We start from the raw sequence: 18,559 nt of genomic DNA on the forward strand, positions 1-18,559 counted from the left end.
GGCTCACTTTTCATCGGGAGACACCTTGTGCTGATTCCTGATATTGCGGTATTAGGGCCATTAAAAACCTTGCAGTGGTCTTTTCTTGCTTGATTTTTACCATCAATAGCAGAGCAGGCTGAGGTAAAGAGACAGCAGAAGAAATGGATGGAAGCAACAGCAAGAAAGGGTGGGCTGACAGGTTCAAGAGAGTGACTGGGAGCACAAATGACAGACAGCAGAGGCCAGAAACTGCAGGCCTTCCTTACTGGAAGAAGTAAAGGGAAAAGAATACCAACATCCTAGGCCCAAGAGCTACAGCAGTAGTTGCTATTAGAGTGAGTCCCCAATACCAAGGCCTGCTCAGACGCTTGAACAGAAGCAGACATTGCCTGCTACTCACTATTGCAAAGCATTACTTTAGCTTGCAAGTGCCAGGGTCACTGCCATTTAAATCCCAGCACAAGCCTCCAACTTAAGCATCTAGAGGTGTAAATCTCTGGCCTCTACAGTTTGGGGCAATATGGTGAACAGTGCAACAACCCACAAGGAACTGAGATCTGCCAAAAATCACGTAAGTGAACAGGAAAGTGGATCTTTTCTCAAGTCTAGCCGTCAGGTAAGACCAAATCCCAAGTGACACCTCAGTTGTAACCTGTGAGAGATCCTGTGCCAGACAATCCAGTAAAGCTGACCCAAGTTCTGGCCCACAGGAACTGTGACACCAAGAAATGCCTACTTTTTGAAGCTACAGAATTGAGGATGGTTACTTATACAGCAACAGACAATTACATAAAGCCTTTTCTTGAAGTTACTGAATCAGTGTTTTCTTTCCTTTCTTCCTTTCTTTCTTTTACTTTTACTTTTTTTCTCTTTTGGTTTTCGAGATAAGGTTTTCTCTGTGTAAGTCTGGCTGTCCTGGAACTCACTCTGCACACCAGGCTGGCCTCAAACTCAGAGATCTGCCTGCCTCTGCCTCCCAAGTGCTGGAATTAAAGGCATGTAACACCATTGCCTGGCTTTGAACCAGTGTTTTCTATGATTAGGTCCACTCTCTTACAACGATTCTGCTTCAGAATGTTCCACTAGCTTCAAGAACAATGCTATTTCTTTAAAAAGTATAATATCAGAATAATCTTGAACCTCCTTCTTCAAAGCCTTGAAATCATTTTCACGTGAAAGATTCTCAAAGACTGCTTATAAAACACACAAGTAATATTCCTAAATAACTCCAATGTGAAATGAACTCAAGAGAAACACGTACTGCCACTAGGACAGCTAAGGATGTGCTCATGGAAACTAAATTCAGAATTCAATGAAGAAATCCAATATCCTCCTAAATGTGGAATACAGAAAGAAAATTACATTTTAATATGCTAAGAATGTAACTAAATAGATAATATTCCTAAAAGAGTAAGACATACAATAGGGATTGTTCTATGAAGTATAATAGAGAAGAATTCATAAATAATACTGTTTGATGGGTCTGCAAAGAAAGCATAGCAATTTAACCATCACTTGGCTGATGAAAAGGTCCTTGTTGCAGCCCATCATATGTAAGATTTATTTTACTCAGCATCACTGTTGTGGAACTCTCCTTGTTAGATGCAGCACTTTGCTCATACTCATTCCTATATTAACAATCCAATTTATGAACAGAACACAAGTTCATTGCTCCTTCTGCTATCAATGGATATTTGGGACATTTTCAAACTTCTTGCTTTATGAATACTGGGAACACTTTAGGCTGAGGATATAGTGTGCTGGCAGAGAGCATGCATGCAGAATGAGGCCCGGGTTCTGGGTCTAGCCATGCATAAACTGGGCGCAGTGGTATACATTTGTAATCCTAATACTCCAGGTGTAGGCAGAAGATCAAAACCATCTTCAGCTACAAAATGATTTCCCAGGCCAGCCTGGGATATGTAAGACCCTGTCTCAAAACACAAACAAACTAACTAAAAACAAAAACAAACAAACAATCAAAAAAAAACACAGCAACAATGAAAATACTACAAACCTTTCTTACATTGCTCTTCTAGTATAATAGAAAACACAGTTCTAACAGGCACACATGTAGGTGTCAGATTATTAGACCACAAGTTATTGTTCAGCTCCAAAATAATGTTCTCATTATAGTCCCACCCTTGATGTCTAGGAGCTTGAGTTGCTTGGTTGTCAATTTAAACAATTCGATGGCAGTTTACAGGCTCTTCGTTGTGGTTTTAAGTTGTGAAGCTGTGATGTCTGATATACCCGCACCTTACTATTTCTCTCTTCTTTTTCAAGAATCGACAATTTTTCTCCCTTCTAAACATAATCATAAATATAAATGTAATCATAAACATGAAAACATAATCATAAACAAAAATAAACATAATAGTCTCATTCTTCAAAAACAAACCAAAAGCCAATGCAAACAAAGAAATAAACAAAATGCAAATAATCCTAGAGTTTCTGGAATGTTCTTTTGCTTAACTGAAATGGTAGTGAGATATCTGTTCCATTTATATTAATTTGTCTTCTTTTAAAGACTACCAAGGGTAAGCAAACAACCTGGACATTAAACTACTAAGGATATGACAACAGCTATTTTGGCCTCGCTTAGTAAAGTAAAGTACTGTCTGGACAATGGATTGACAGGTGTCTCAATAAAGACACTAAAAACACGAAAAGAGCCAAATGAAGATTTCATAATTGAAATGCACAATGTAAAAAACTTTAAAGGGTACTGTACAGGCTTAACAGCAAAACTGAGATAAAACTGGAATGAATCAGTGAGTTTTAAGATAGTCTAGTAAATTCTCTCATCAGAACAAGAGAAAAACTTTTTTTTCAACAAAGCCTCAGGGATCTTTGTGACAATGTCAAAAAGGGCTAATGTATAAGTAACTGGAGTCTCAGAACACGAGAAGACAAAAAAATAATGAAAATATGAATGATGACAGTCTAAAAACTGACATATGACATATGAGAGTAACAGCTTATATGCCATGGACTTACATAGAAACTCTGGAGGCCAGAAGACATAGAACAGCAGCAGGAGTTCTCAGTAAAGTGCGGCAGAGCTGAAAGAGCCATACAAAGAGAGAACTCAAGCTGCCCCAGATCCCCACAAATAGGCAGCTGAGCACTGAAGCCAAGGAAAGGAAGGGGTGAGTAGCTGCACCCCCACAAGGCCAGGTACAGGCCCTGCTCACTTAGCCAGGTGGAGAGTCTTAATGCTGCACACTATGTGCGTTAAGACAGGAGGGTGTCTCAGTACCAGGGAATAATTAGCCCTAGGCTGACTATGACAGTTCTGCCTGCCAGATATCAAAAGCAAGACCATAAAGGCTCAAACTCTTTACAATAACTGCATCTCAATAGAAAGGTCCATGACTACTTATGCAAATATAATGCTGCACACCCAGCAAAGTAACATGCTGAGTGAGTGGCATTCACTCAAAAGTTGCTAGGCCTGCAAAGAAACCAGGAAACTCTCCGTGTGAGGAGAAAACCAACTCAACCGAACAAGCCAGGAACCGGCACAGCTGCTGGAGCTAAGAGGACAAGTATGTGTTCCAAAAGGCTTCTGGACTGATTCCTCCATGTCCAGACAATATACAGGGGTGGACAATATACAGAGGTGCTTGCCAACTTTCTTAAAGGGAATACTGCAATGTGTAACATGAGAAATGCATTGAATGAGATCAACACCAGTTTAGCTTGATGAGTTTAAAAGACAGATAATTTTTTAAATGAACAGAGCATTAGTGATATTTGCTAAAAGACATTATGTTATATTTGTATAACTGGAGTGCTCAAAGAAAAATGAAGGGCAATAAGAATATTTGAAGAAACGATGGCCCTAAATCTTCTAAATGTGACTTGAGAAAATAAAATGACAAATCTAAGAATCTCAATGACCCCAAATGAAAGCATAATAGGAAGAAAATGCAGTAAACCACACTGCAATCAACTCATTCTTAATTATCAATAAATAAAATTCTAGAGTTTGTTGATAATGGAGTACTATTTGGGGATGAATATAATGAAGTACTGATATACATGACAACATGGGCAGATGAATGACAAAATTAAAAAGCCAAGGACCTATTCTAGGCTTCCATTTACATGTACTATCCAGGGTAGGCAAGCCCAAGTATGAACAGTGTATCCATGTTGCCAGAGGCTGGAAGAAGTAAGGCTGAAGGAGTACCTTTATCAGTAAAATGCATCTTTTTCCGATTATAATGACTTCTGGACTTAGATAATGACAAATCATAATTCTTTAAGTCACTGAACTGTACACTTTTAAAGGGTGACCTTTATATGTGCGAATGGTATAACAACAAAATGGAGATTAAAGCGATAGAAATACACTAAGGAGCACTGTTCACCCAGCGCACTTCCATTCCACAGGAATTCTGCAAAAATACCGGACTGAATAGTTACAAAGTTGCAAAGTTTTAAGTAAAAGAAGGAGAGTTAATTACTGCATTTCAGTATTTGAAATATAACTGATAGATAAGGTAAGATAGCTATTGTAAGAATAGAAATGGGGCTGTTAAACTATCAAATATTGTTCCTATCAGCTGACAGAAAGAAGCTGTCTCAGCCTGACGGCAATGAAAGACAGAAGATGAATCACTGCTTGTGGAAACCAATTTATTTAGTCCCTCAGAGTGGCTGTTATTTATGACTTGTCAACACATGCTGTTAGTGCAATTAAACATAAAAACCTGAAATTCTCTCCTTTCTACAACCCCACCTTTTATAAAAAAAGAATACACAAATTTAGAACATGAAGATCATATTTTAAGTTCATTGTGGTTTTAATATTTTGCTGATGTTGTCACACATCTGCAACATTCATTGCTTTGACTTGTTAGATTTAAATGTTTACAGGGACCACTGTGAAAATATATGCAGGGATCGTCCATTTCAAAATAACACAAACCCCCAAATTTAAAACAAGGCACTGGTAGAATATTCATTGAAGGCATGAGACAGTAAGCTTATGACTAATGGAAAGCATGGTTTCTTAACTGTTGTGTGGGCAAAATCTTACAGATAAAGTATTCTGCCCATACTTGTTACATGAAAAGTGCATTATGAAATTTCACTTTGACCAGGCCTCCATAGTATTTTCATCATTCAGCTGAAATCAAACACACACACACACACACACACACACACAAATCTTATTCATATTATTATAAATACCAGACCTATAGCAACTGTTTCCATGGAAAAAATATTGGGAGAGCAAAAGAGTTATAAGCAATATTTGCTAACTGTGTCACTTATCTGCCAAGTATAACTGCCAGTTATTCTGAATGATGTGTTCTTATTTATTCGTTTTTGTTTTTCCAGGGATGGGGGCATTGATTTCTTTTTCTTTTTTCTTTTTTTTTTTTTTTTTTTTTTTTAGATTTATTTCATGCATTCAAATGTTTTGCCTGCATGTATGTATGTGCATCACATATGTCCCTAGTACCCATGGAGGTGAGAAGAGGGCATCAAATTCCTTGGAACTGAAACTATGGATGGTTGCAAACCACCACATAGGTGCTGGGAATCTAACCGGGGTCCCCTGCAAGAGTAGCAAGTGTTCTTAACCACTGAACCCATCTCCTCAACCCTGTTTTCTGTTTTGTTTTTGAGACAAGGTCACACTATTTGGCCCTGACTTGCCTGGAACTCTTTATGTTGACTAGGCTGGCCTTGAACTTAGATTCACCTGCCTCTGCCTCCTGAATGCTGGAATTAAAGGCATGAACCACTATGCTTGGCTTAATTTATACCTCGACTCTTTTTTTTCCCATAGTTTCTGTGTTATTTATTTTTAATTTTATGTTCATTAGTGTTTTGCCTGTGTGTATATCTGTGTGAAGGTGTTACAGACAGCTTTAAGCTGCCATGTGGGTGCTGGGAATTGAACCTGGGTCCTCTGGAAGAGCAGCCAGTGCTCTTAAACACTGAGCCATCTCTCCAGCTAATTTATACCTCTAAAGTACCAAATCCAGCTCACTAGTTGTGGGCCTCTAGGAGCTTTCAGTAATAAGCACATGCTTTAAGTGACATCAAGGGACTATGTACCCAAAGTACACAAGTTCATTTCTTTCATTCTATTGTTTCATTCTATTGTTTTATTTCTTTCATTATATTCTATTGAAAAAGAATCCCATTGTTTCAAGGAAACTTAAAAGAATGATTGCAACCAAGATGCAATTCAAATTCAAATACATGTAAGTGCATATAATAGTGTGTTTTCAAATAGCTGCCTGAAGTTGATGCCACGTTTGCCTAGTAAATCAAGAACAGAAGCTTGGATAGTTTCAACAAAATATTTTTGCAATGAAACCTATTTGCCAAAATTGCACATCAATCCTATTTCTTGCAGACTGACTCATCAATAGAAACATCCATTATCATATGATACAAGTTATGATAGAGTAAATATAATTCCTGCAGAATGCTGTTTGCCTTTACTTCTCTCTGTTGTATGAACTTCCTCTGTATATCTCCCAACTCGTCTTTCCTCCAACATTCACTGAACCCGAAGAATAAGCAACCATAGTTAACATATATTTTAGAATACTAAGATTTTGCAATTTCTTAATTATATGGAGGATATCTTGCTATCTTAAGGATATCACCCAGCCATATGGTTTTCTTTTTTGTGCAAATGTGTTCTCTCCAGATAGTAGCTTGCCTTATTCATTTCTTATATACTTGGAAAACACTCATATATGAATGCATATTGTGTGCATACATAGCAATATATAATTTATTTAGTGAAAAATTTGCATACCACTAATTTAATTAACAAACTATGATTTAGAAATACAGAACATGGGTTGGGGATTTAGCTCAGTGGCAGAGCGCTTTGCCTAGCAAGTGCAAGGCCCTGGGTTTGGTCCTCAGCTCTGAAAAAAAAAAAGAAAGAAATACAGAACAATCACTACAACCATTAAATTATATCTAGATAGGATACCTCTATAGTATTCCCTTTTCTCCAAGTCAGCTGCAACACCCACAATATTACAAAGAAATTAGGAACTAAGGAAACAAAAGGTTTTCTTAAAAAAAAAAGTTCTTGCAACTCAAAATGAACATTCATGTCCTTTTGATAACTGAGAGATAGGTGAGAGACAGATACAAGGAAAAGACTACATTTGAGTAACTATGTACACAAAAATGACCATGGGTTGACAAAAACTTAGATTCTTCAAATCCAAGTAAGTATCTGTAATTCAAAATGAATATTAAAAATGACTTTAGTCTACTCACAAAAAACAAACATTAAATGTCTTGATATTTGAAACTAGATCTCATCTATTCAAAATATAAACGTGAGGGCTGGAGAGATGCTCCTTGGTTAAGAGTACAGCCTGCTTTTGCAGAGGACCACAATTAGGTTCTCAACTGCCTGCAACTCCAGCTCCAGGGGGATGACACCTTCTTCTGGGCTCTAGAGGCACTGTGCTCACGTGCACAAACCCACACTCACACATTAACACATATAATTAAAAGAAGAAAAAAATTCCTGGGCCCAAAGCACATGAGATGACTCAGAAGGTCAAGTCACCTGCCACCAAGTCTGAGGAGCTGAGTTTGATCCCTGGAACTGGCGTGGTTGAAGGAGAGAACAGATTCACACAAACTGTTTTCTGCTCTCCACACAAACATGAGTAAATATAATAAAACTAAATTTTTTAAAGTCCTGTTTGGGTTCTAAGAGTATAAAATTTCTACCTAAAAATCAAAAGACAAGTCTTCAGAAAAAGTTCATAATAGGTAATATTTTGCTTAACGTTTTTATGAAGTTCCTTGTGGATGCATCTGTGGGTGGAGTATGCATGCACATACACTTTCATAAATGTGGAAACCAGAGATCACTGACCTTGTTTTTAAACACAAGATCTCTCATAGGTCTGGGGAGTGTCCATGAGACCAGCGAGGCTGACTGGACAGTGAGCCTAAGGGATCTGCCTATCTTCTTTTAAAATATGCATAGTGGGAACCTAACTCTGAACAAGCCCTAACTCTGAACAAGCAATCTCCCCAGCCTCTTTCTTAACATTTACAAATTGAGAAAGAAACAAAGTTGTTATTGTTGTTTAAGTTTTCTTCTCAATGACCAGTTATGGGGGAAGGGGAAAGATAAAATGTAGAAGGAGTTACTAGTGGAGGGGGGCAAAAGAGGGAAGAAATACAGACAGAAATGGTTATTCAGAAAGGGCTGCTTCAAAGCAGGCTAACGTGGTTAACTGCTCACCCTAAATTTCTGTTCACAGAGTTTCATGAGCTCTATTCACAGACCAAACAATCAAAAGCCTATTTTCTAACAACTGCTCACAAATAATTTCAAACCAATTAGCAATAAAATGTCTTCAATGGTGATGATTTACAGATTTACTCTTAGAGAAACTATAATTTGACAGTTCCTGAATTTCACAACAATAAACTTAATTAAAGGTTAATTTTGGGCATTCAAAATAACTATCAACAACAAGTTTATCTTTCATTAAGGACTATCAAGCTTTTAAAAACAATTATCATTAGTTCATATATCAGTGGAATCATGAAAACCAAGACCTTATATTGTCAAATGTTCATGTAACATATTCTGCAACTGGTAAAGACGGATTTCATTTACTCGACATGGAAACCTGTAAATTACATGAGAGGTTTTTCCCACATAGACTAAAATTCATATCCTGACAAAACAGGTTTCCAAGTCTGACAGATAAGATTTTCCACCTACAAACAGCATAGGAAGGATGAATTTTAAGGTGGATAGGGCAGTTAACTATATGAACAAGCATTAAAACAACAATAAGGAAGGCTGAGGAGTGATCCTCCACAATTTTGTAACCATGTAGTATTTAGTCTTTTGTTTTCTCCAGTGACTAGAGCAGCAATCTGATAAACTAATGCAAAACAAAAACCTTTTTTACAGGCTACAGAATATATAAGTATTCAGTTAACATATAGAATATATAGGTATTCAGTTTACATATTAATGTTAATAGAAGGAAAGAACCATAAGTAAGAAATTTGACAAGAAAATGCAGTATTTTTAATGTTTAAAATTTAACTGCAAATAAGGAAATATAATAAATGCTTTTTTCTCTTTCTATACTTTGCAGGTTTTTTGTAGAAATAAAAAAGGTTAATATGATAAGTAAAAGTTCCCATAATCAAACTGTAATTTGGTATCTCAGTGTTATTGATATATTATTTTCTTCCATATTTACTAATAGCAAAATCTTGCAAAAAGCTATTACACCAATGTTTAACACTAAAACAATCATTTTGATGTTAAGCTTTTTCACTAAGAGATAGAGATAAAAACTATGTCATGTTTATGGATGCTTCTAGAATCTCTTTTTAGGCAGAGAAGTTTTCTGTTTGGATGATCTTCAGTTTTCCTTCTAACTAGGTTGTAATAGGCCAACAAACATGATAGGCATAAATACAAATTTATGTTAATTTGGTAGTTCTAAATATCACATAAGAAATGGAACCTTATTTAAAATTCCCACACCAAATGTGTTTGTTTACAAGGGGCAAATCTATTACAAGACTTCTTAATTCTTTTTTGAACTCTGATAAAATATATTCTACAGAGAAGATACGCTAAAATAGTAGAGTAATATAAGAAAAAATATTTTTAAAAAAACTTACCTTTTACAGTGACAATGAATTCTAGTCTCTTACATTTTTAAAGGAACATTAAAATATTGGTCCTTTTAAGTCTTTCAAGTTGTAGGTTTTAAATCTGAAGCACTTTCTACTTTATAATCAAAAGACCTATTTCCTGCCCAGCTAAAAGTCTCCTATCCCTGTTCCTTCCCACCAGATAAGGCACCTTTCCCTTCTCCTTCAGAGTCTCACTTCCCAAACAGGCCCTGCACTCTGGATCCAAGGCCTTCCTCACTACACATCCAGCTTCCCATGATCTCCTGGCTCCACTGCCCACTGACTTGGGCAACAGAGACTCCAGAAGGCAACAGAGAACAGCAGGGAGTGTGCTGACTCTTGGACAGTGACTGCTCATGCAGGTAGTAGTAGACGCTCATAAGAAAACTAGGACAACCTGCAGCCTCCAACAACCAGTTCCACAAGAGAAGGCAATGGCTTGGTCCTTTCACAATGAACCCTGGTGAGAATTATGTGGAAGGCCTTCCACAGACAGACTTCAAAAGAATGATTTTAACTAAGTTCAAACAACTCAAAGAGTATAAACATACTTCAAGAGGACAAAAACAATAAGCTGAATGAAATGTAGAGGCTAATCCAAGATATGAAAACAGAATTCAGTAAAGAGGTATAATTGCTGAAGAAAAGCCAACTGAAATGATGCTGGAAATGAAAAAGTCAGTTATTTAAATGAAAGCTTGAATGGAAAGCCTCACCAACACAATGGATCAGGTGGAAAACAGTACTCAGAAACAAAGTGGAGCAACTAGATCACTCAGTTAAGCCCAATATAAACATTTCTTTTAAATATGAATGGGACACAGCAGAGCTTTGGGACACCATGAAAAGACCTAACCTTCAAAGTGGATGCACAGAAAAGAATAATACCATAATGAAGATGTAGAGAACTTTTCAATAAAATCACAGAAGAAAATGGAAAGATGTTTGTCTAGGTACAAGAGGCCTACAGAACACCATATATACTGGGACCAGAAAAGAAACACCCCACAACATATTACGGTTAAACCATTAAAAGCACAGAATAAACAAGGGGTATTAACAATGACTCCATATGTACACCTCACAGGACTGTCTTGGCACATTCCTGGATCATAGACTGCTCTACTACGATGAAGGTCCTCTGAATAGCACTGCCAATCAAAATGCAAGTTCCATTCTGGAACCACTACCTTACAGACACTAATATCTCAAGTCATTAAAAGGAGAATGTGTGTGTGTGTGTGTGTGTGTGTGTGTGTGTGTGTGTGTGTGTGTGTTGCTGCTGCTGCTGCTGCTGCTGCTGCTGCTGTTTTGAGACAGAGTTTCTCTGTGTAGCCTTGACTGTCCTGGAATTCGCTCACAGAGATCTGCCTGCCTCTGCCTTCCAAGTACTAGAATTAAAGGCATGCGCTACTACCGGCCAGCCTTAAAAGGGGAATATTTACAAGATAACAGCAAAATCTTTTGAAAGTTAAAAATAGGATTTTTTTTTCTTTATCCAAGAAAATACTGAAAAAGAAAACTGAGAAAGTGGAAGAAAAAAGATGAAAATTAAAAGTAATTAAAAGAATTTAAAATCAGATAACCCAGAAAAACAGGTAAGACCAAAACAGAGAAGAAACACTTACCCAGGAATACTTTAAAAGCTTCCCAGAGATGAATGGAGGAAAATCCTCACCCTTACACTTCATCAGGCAATTGCAGAACAGAGGATAAAGATCAGACTCGAAAAACTTCCAAAGGGAAAGAGACAACACACATTAAGGATCAAAAATCAGGTGACAAATGAACTCTCAAGAGCTTGAGTAAGCTGATAGGCACTGGCACAGTCCTTCTGATGACGTCAAACCTACATTTTCTTCATCATATAAAGTTTTGATAAGGTTCTGTATAACTGAGTCATATTGAGTCACACCAATGACCCAAAACATTATAATGTTCATGCAGTCTTTCAAAGGAAGCTACCAGGATACGTGTGTCATCAAAATAAGGAGTGAAAGCTACAAAGGAAGACAGATTGTTCAGAAAATGGAGGTCCATTAAGAAGTAAAACCAATCAATCCAGATTATCACAGAACAATGAGTCAGCAGAAATATAATAAGAAAGGAAGGAAGGAAGGAAGGAAGGAAGGAAGGAAGGAAGGAAGGAAGGAAGGAAGGAAGGAAGGAAGGAAGGAAGGAAGGAAGGAAGGAAGAAGAGTGGAGAGGAGGGGAGAGAAGGGGTGGGGAGGGAATGGAAGGGGAGGGGTGGGAAGAGGAGGGGAGGGGAGAAGAGCGGAGGGCAGGGGAGGAGGAGAAAGGAGAGGAGAGAAGAGATCTAATATTGAGACTAATATTTGGGTATAAATATAGAACCCTGAGAAAATGAAGCAATAAGGCAATCATATTAACTCCAAAATAATTGCAAAACTGGACCAAAGAAGGAACTAACATATACATGTCACATCATCCTGCTATGGAGTAATTACAGTCAAACTACTGTAAATACCAAATGCTAACTTCAGCAGAAAAGGTGAGATGTTCTGTATGAGGAGAGTGAAGGAAGATGAGTGTCTATGAAAACAGTATAGGAACTAAAATTTCGTCTTCACAGTCCATAGTAGAACAACAAATAAAATCTAGAGCAGAAATATCACAGAATAGTATGAGAATCATGGTATCTGGGTGATACAAATACTACAAGACAATAAGACTTGAAAGTGGTTATCTCTGAGTAGTGACAGCTGGGTAGAAAAAGGACCAAACAAAATGAAACTATTCCTTTTCACTATAAGATTTGGGAGAAAAACAATGTAAATTGTAGTTCCCGATTTTGTGTTTATTAGTTGTTTTATGTGTGTGCATGTTTGTGTTTTTTCCTATATTCAGATTTGTTTAGTTTTGTTGTTGTTGTTGTTGTTGTTGTTGTTGTTGTTGTTTGCCTGTTTGTTTTCTAAAGAGAGAGAGAAAGAAGGGATGTGGAGTTTACTGGATTGGATGGTGGGAAGGATCTGGGAGGAGCTGTAGAAAGGGAAAACATGACCAGAATATATGAGAACAAAATTTTCAATTAAATAAAAACCTCAACTTGACATTACTTACGATAAATAAAATGTTAAAAATAATCTAAGTTTATGGTCAAAAGTGGTAATTCTGAGCAATATACATACCAAGAGATTCTGACAACGAAGATGTTAATTGGGTAAAGAAAAAAAAATCACAGCTAGACTGCAGTTCACACCGAGGAGTCCTAATGAACAAAGGGTAACAGCTGTTTCGTTTTGAACTGCAAGAGAAAGGGAACAGAGGAACACTTGAACTTAAGAGCGCTGTTTCACAAGTCATGTGGTCTACTATATTAGAATTACAGACTACTGTAGATGCAAGAAACTGGATACACGGCTAACCATATAGTTCCCTCATTTTATGGCTATTTGGACAAGATTACACAACTGCTCAGTATAGAATCCGAACCCTTTGTTCTTTAACCCTCACATTCATTACATCGCAAGGCATCTACTTTTCCAACCACGTGTGTGGTATGCATATGTGTGTGTTCAAGTTTATATATGTGAGGCTGGAGGTTAACATTGGTAATCTTCCATCGTTCTCTAACTGACTGTGGCAAGGCCTCTGAATCTGAACCCAGAGGTCACCTATGCAGTCTAAGTAGTCAGCTTGCTCTGGTGAGCAACTGTCTCCAACTTAGAAGCAGTGGGATTACAGGTGGGATGTCACACACACACAGTATTTACATGTTTGAGGAACCCAAACTCAAGTCCTTATGTTTGTGTGACAGGTGCTTCATCCATGGACCTACATCCCAAGTTAATAATGCATCTCAAGTACTAAATATTAAATATACCTGAGTGCTTATTGGTAACAATTAACACTTAATTTTAAGAAGGGATTCCAGTGACTGGAATACACAGGGTTGCCTGTGATCACAGTACTTAGGAAGATGAAGCAACAGAGGGACTACCATGAGTTTCAGGCCTGCCTGAGCTAATATTAAGTTCAAAGACAGCATGAACTACATAGCAAACCATGTCTCTGGCCAATAAGGTGGCTCAGTAGGCAAAATCAAAAGCTACCACCTTCAAGACCTAATTCAATTCCCAGAACCCACTCGGTAGACAGAGATAAGTGACTCCTGGAAGGTGTCCTCTGATTCCTACACACACACTACTACTGAATATGTGTTTGTCTCCCAGGCACAAAAATAAATACATAAAATTCACTTTTAATTACAAACTTTTTAATTAAAAACTTTTTCATCTCAAAAAGTTGACTTAGGGCTGGAGAGATGGTTTAGTGGTTCGAGTATACACTGCTCTTGAAAAGGATCCAAGTCAGGTTCCCAGCATTCACATAAAGCTGCTCACAAATGCCTGGAACTCTAGCTCTAGGGGCTTTGCGCGCGCGCGCGCGCGCACACACACACACACACATACACACACACATACACACAAACATATATAACTGAAAAAGCAAATATTTTATTAAAATCTACTTAATTCTTAATTATAAGATTTAAAATGTAAAAGTAAAAAGATAGCTGCCCATTTCACTAACCACGCTGTCCTGTGTGGTACTGCCTGCCACCACAGAGTCTGAAGAATATGGACAACTTAGGATCAGCGGTATTGCCTGTCAACCACCTCTTCTTGAATATGAAGAAAAAGTACACACTGAGCTGATCCCTGAGGAATTCTTCCAGTTCCTTTATCCTAAAACTGGTGTAACAAGACCCTACATACCTAGAACTGGAGTTAACTTGTATTTTCTATTCCAAGAAATAAATGTAATTAACCCAGAGACCTTCTCTGCCATATCAATAGTAGGGTTAATTGTCTATGTGATTAAAAATCATAGTGCCTCTATTGGAGAATTTATCGATAAACTTAGTAAGCAAAAAAAAAAAAAATTGCTCAACTAGAAGTAAAGCAAGTGACTATCAAAGGAATTCGGGATACAGCAGGCACGGAGAAGGCACAGCAAGCATTAATTCAGAAGCAGGACTACCTCTGATGCTCAGAAGAACAACATTCCCGTGGCCTTGGAGGTCACTTACCAGCAATAGCTTCACAGACTACAGGTACATGGCAAAGAATCTCCTGGACAGGACATGATGTGGCAAAAGGACGAGGAGTACATGATAGACTGGGTGAAGCTTATGATGCAGAGCATCTCTCACAGGATGGGGAGGAGGCAAGTGCCAAGTGCACTGCAGATCCAAAGCTGCTGGCACGTGACTGTATCTATCTCAACTGAGACAGCCAGAAAGAGTTCACTAAGTGGCAACTGGTCTGCGTGACAAAAATCTTCCCGTATTGCTAGCTATAGAAACTACAATGACAAAGACTCATTTAGTGGCTTCAACCCATTGTCCAGTAAGGAACTTCAGATCCTTGATCTGCACCTGAAGTTGTCTGGCGATGGCTTTTGAATGAGCAATTCGCAGCAACTTGCTGGCTGACTAAAATGACCAAATTATAGGCTACACTTGTAACTAATTATACTATCTTGCAATAAATTGACAAGTAAAATGGAAAAATATGTAAAAATAATGGTGAAATTTTAGTTAAAGCACTGATCTTTTAGTTTGTAACAGGCATGGTCAAGGGAAAAAATAACTAAAGTTTCTTTTCCAACTTTTTATGAAAGAGAACTGAGAAATTTTAACATCCTTAAGCTATCCATATTATAGATTTACAAATGTGTTGTCCATACTGAAAATGGAAATAAAACTGTGTACTTTACTGTAATTTTCATTCATGGTCAAACTATGGAGAATTCCCTAATTAGATAAGTGATCATGGGGCCTGGGACCTAACGTTTAACTGAAAAGTTTTGAGAAAAGACTTGTAATAATACACTGCCTAGTCATCCTAAGGAGTTGCTAGTATTCCTTTAAAAGGACACTTTACTTAGGACATCTGCTCATTAACACTGAGGACCCATCATCAGCTGCCACACAGCTCTCAAGATTTGGGTTACAGCCAGACATGGTGGCACACCATTAGCCCAGCACTGGAGAACTAACTGGAGGCAGAAGGGCAGTAAGTTAGGGCCAGCCTGGACTATAAGCCAGTTCATGTCCACAAAATAGGGGACGTGATCATGCCCTCCCCCCTAAAAAAAACACATTTGGGTCATTCTCCCAGTCATGTTACAACTATTTGACATTAAGTGGAAAACGTGGTCTTTTTCAACTTAATTACTAGTCACTCAAGGATTTCTCTCACTTTACAAAAGAATTATACATATAAAGATGTAGTCATGCTTAAAATCTCCTTAAGAGACATTCAGTGACTTCCCTGAGTTGGGGGTTATGTAGTAACAGGAGAATTACATGTTATTTTGATATTACAACACATTTCTAACACAAAAGTTCCTATTTATTTTTACAGCCAATCATTTTCAGAAAGCTCTCAATACTCTGATGTGGAAAACAAGCTTTTTTGTTTTTTTTTTTTAAACCAGGCATCTAATAATCTTTAGTATGTCTAATTCATTCTTTCTTACACCCATATTCTACCTCAAATATCCTCTACAGCATATACCAAATAGAACAGACACACAAGGCTTGATGAGCAGTAACTAACACTCAGATTTTTCTACTCTTGTATATTTAATCACAGAAATGCAAACAGCTGTTTTATAATTAGTAAGCAGTAATAGTTACTCTGTACTGTTTCATTATTTTAACATTTATGTTAGAATATTTCACTATAACTGAAGCTTGTTCATACAGAAGCCCTGACAATGAGCACACATTGCTGAAATCATAACAATGTTTCCCGGCTAAGAGAAGTATTTCATGTGACAAAGATTTCTGTGCTTCATTAAATTCGGGGGGGGGGGGGGGAATGAAAGGTGTTCAGGAGCAATAAATCCGTCTGTAACGGTTTATAAACCTGTCTTCTGTGCACCTAAAACCTCTCAAGATCAGCATATAATTAAGTCAGCTGATCAAAGACAATTCCTGTAAATTGTGTGAAGAGGCTTCCTGTATTACATCACTAGAGTATGGCTTTTAAATAAAAATATACCAAGACATTTGTTATAATATAAGACAGATCCAAATTTCTATTTTAGAAAAAAATTCATTTATTTTAAGGGACCCTACCAAAATTTATTTTGGTATCAAACAAATGTAACTAGTAATGAAGCAAAAGGTATCTATAATTGTGGCAAGATGCTAATTTGTTTATTAAAAAGTATACAAAATTAGCTTAATTACAACATCAATTTATCAAAGGTTCTTAAAGTCAATTTTGCTTTTGGAAAAGTATCAAGTCTTCATATCCAGAATAACAGCCTTTTATTATTTTGATTTATGGAACTATACATCAGATCTTCAAACAATGACATCAAATGAAACCCTGTATCATAATATATTACCCTTTTCCTGAAAGCTTGGAATGTAAATGAAAATTTGTTTTTTTTTAATTGGAGGGAAAAAAATGTGAACAAAGTACCCCCAAAAGACCAAACATATGTCAGAATGGCTTTTTGCTGGAATTAAACATGAACAAATTAACTTTACATTGCTAAAAAAATAGCCTTAAGTTGAGTTTTTTCTTTATTAAAAAAGCTTTTAAAGCAATTTCAGATCTTTGAGCCTTACAACAAAACAGTTCATTAGTTTTAGCTAGGAAACTCACATTCACAAAAGGCATCCCCAAACAGTACATATCTTAAAAGTATATATATACACAAAACTAAAATTCTTAAATTGTTAACAAATCTAGGAGCAATAATTTAATATTCTATTGAAAAATACAGGTAGCCTTAAGAGAAACATGCTTGGTCAATCTTTCTTAAAGCTTTTGAGTTTGTTGCCCAAACATTTAAAAACAAAGAAAAAAATATTCCAACTCCTTCCTGTTGGCTTTTAAGATATCAATTTACAGACATAACTAAAAGAAATACCCAGGGTATCCAACTGTATTTGCCTTGAATTTAAACACACATCTATAGTGTATAATATAAAAGTAAAAAATATATATAATTTCAGCCTAAGATGAGTTTACCTAATAAGTTTTACAGGAGAAATATCACATGAGACCCGAAATAAATGTCAGATACAAAATTATATGACATGGCTTCATTCAAACACACACAAAATTCAAGTCAGAAAACTAGACTGGCTTCTATCACCAGCTTTCATGAGAGCCTTAATCGCTCTTGCCCTCATCTCAAGTTCTAGAAGTTCCAGTTGCTGTGCAGAAGGCTGAACGTCTTCTGGAGGAGGAACAGTCAGGGTGGCCGCTTTGGGTTCCTTTAGGCTAGACTCTGCCAGTCCCAGAATCTCATTCACACTTTTTTCAATATCTTTCTCCAGGTCATCGATCTGACCAGCTTCGCTCTGGCCAGTATTTTCTGGGACTTCTGGAGCAGCGGCAGCAGCGGCGGCAGCGGCGGCAGCAGCGGCAGCGGTAGCAGTGGCGGCGGCGGCGGCGGCAGCGGCTGCTTCTTCGATGCATGGGCCTTCTATATCGCTGTCATACGCATCTGCATTTATACTGAGTACATCACTATCTTCCCCTTTGCCTGAAACAAACAAAAGAAGGGGGTGGGGGAGAACCATGTAACCCAAAGCTCTGGGTCAACATTTCCTTCTACTTAGGATGAAGGGATTGCCCTGACCTACCCCACTACAGAGCCCAAGTTCATCTGTAATCGTTCCTGCACTGGCTTCTTTCCTGACTCTTCAACTTGAAAAACAAATTCTATTTCATGTAAACCCTAGAGTAGTTTTCATTCCAACTTGGTAAAACACGGACCACTGGGAAACTTAGTCCATCATATGGAGTTCCCTTGATCAATTTTCCTAATTAAAATGTCATGATGTCTTATACCGCACTGAAGTTTATAGATTACACAATGAAGACTCATGTTG

At 37.4% G+C, this 18,559-nt stretch overlaps 1 protein-coding gene and 1 pseudogene across 2 annotated transcripts in view; one reads left to right on the forward strand and one right to left on the reverse strand.

Annotated features, from left to right (window-relative positions):
- The first annotated feature begins 502 nt into the window (after window positions 1-502).
- Window positions 503-15,211, forward strand: LOC114693786 (annotated as a pseudogene).
- Window positions 15,212-16,837: 1,626 nt separating this feature from the next.
- Window positions 16,838-18,559, reverse strand: part of Caap1 (caspase activity and apoptosis inhibitor 1) — a 52,272-nt gene continuing 50,550 nt past the window's right edge. For both annotated transcript variants that reach the window (XM_028870322.2, XM_028870323.2), the window contains one exon: window positions 16,838-18,210. In XM_028870322.2, coding sequence (XP_028726155.1) covers window positions 17,786-18,210 — 425 coding nt within the window. In that variant the 3' untranslated portion in view covers window positions 16,838-17,785. The remainder of the gene's footprint in view (window positions 18,211-18,559) is intronic.

Source organism: Peromyscus leucopus, chromosome 2 (genome assembly GCF_004664715.2).
Source record: "Peromyscus leucopus breed LL Stock chromosome 2, UCI_PerLeu_2.1, whole genome shotgun sequence".
NCBI lineage: Eukaryota > Metazoa > Chordata > Mammalia > Rodentia > Cricetidae > Peromyscus > Peromyscus leucopus.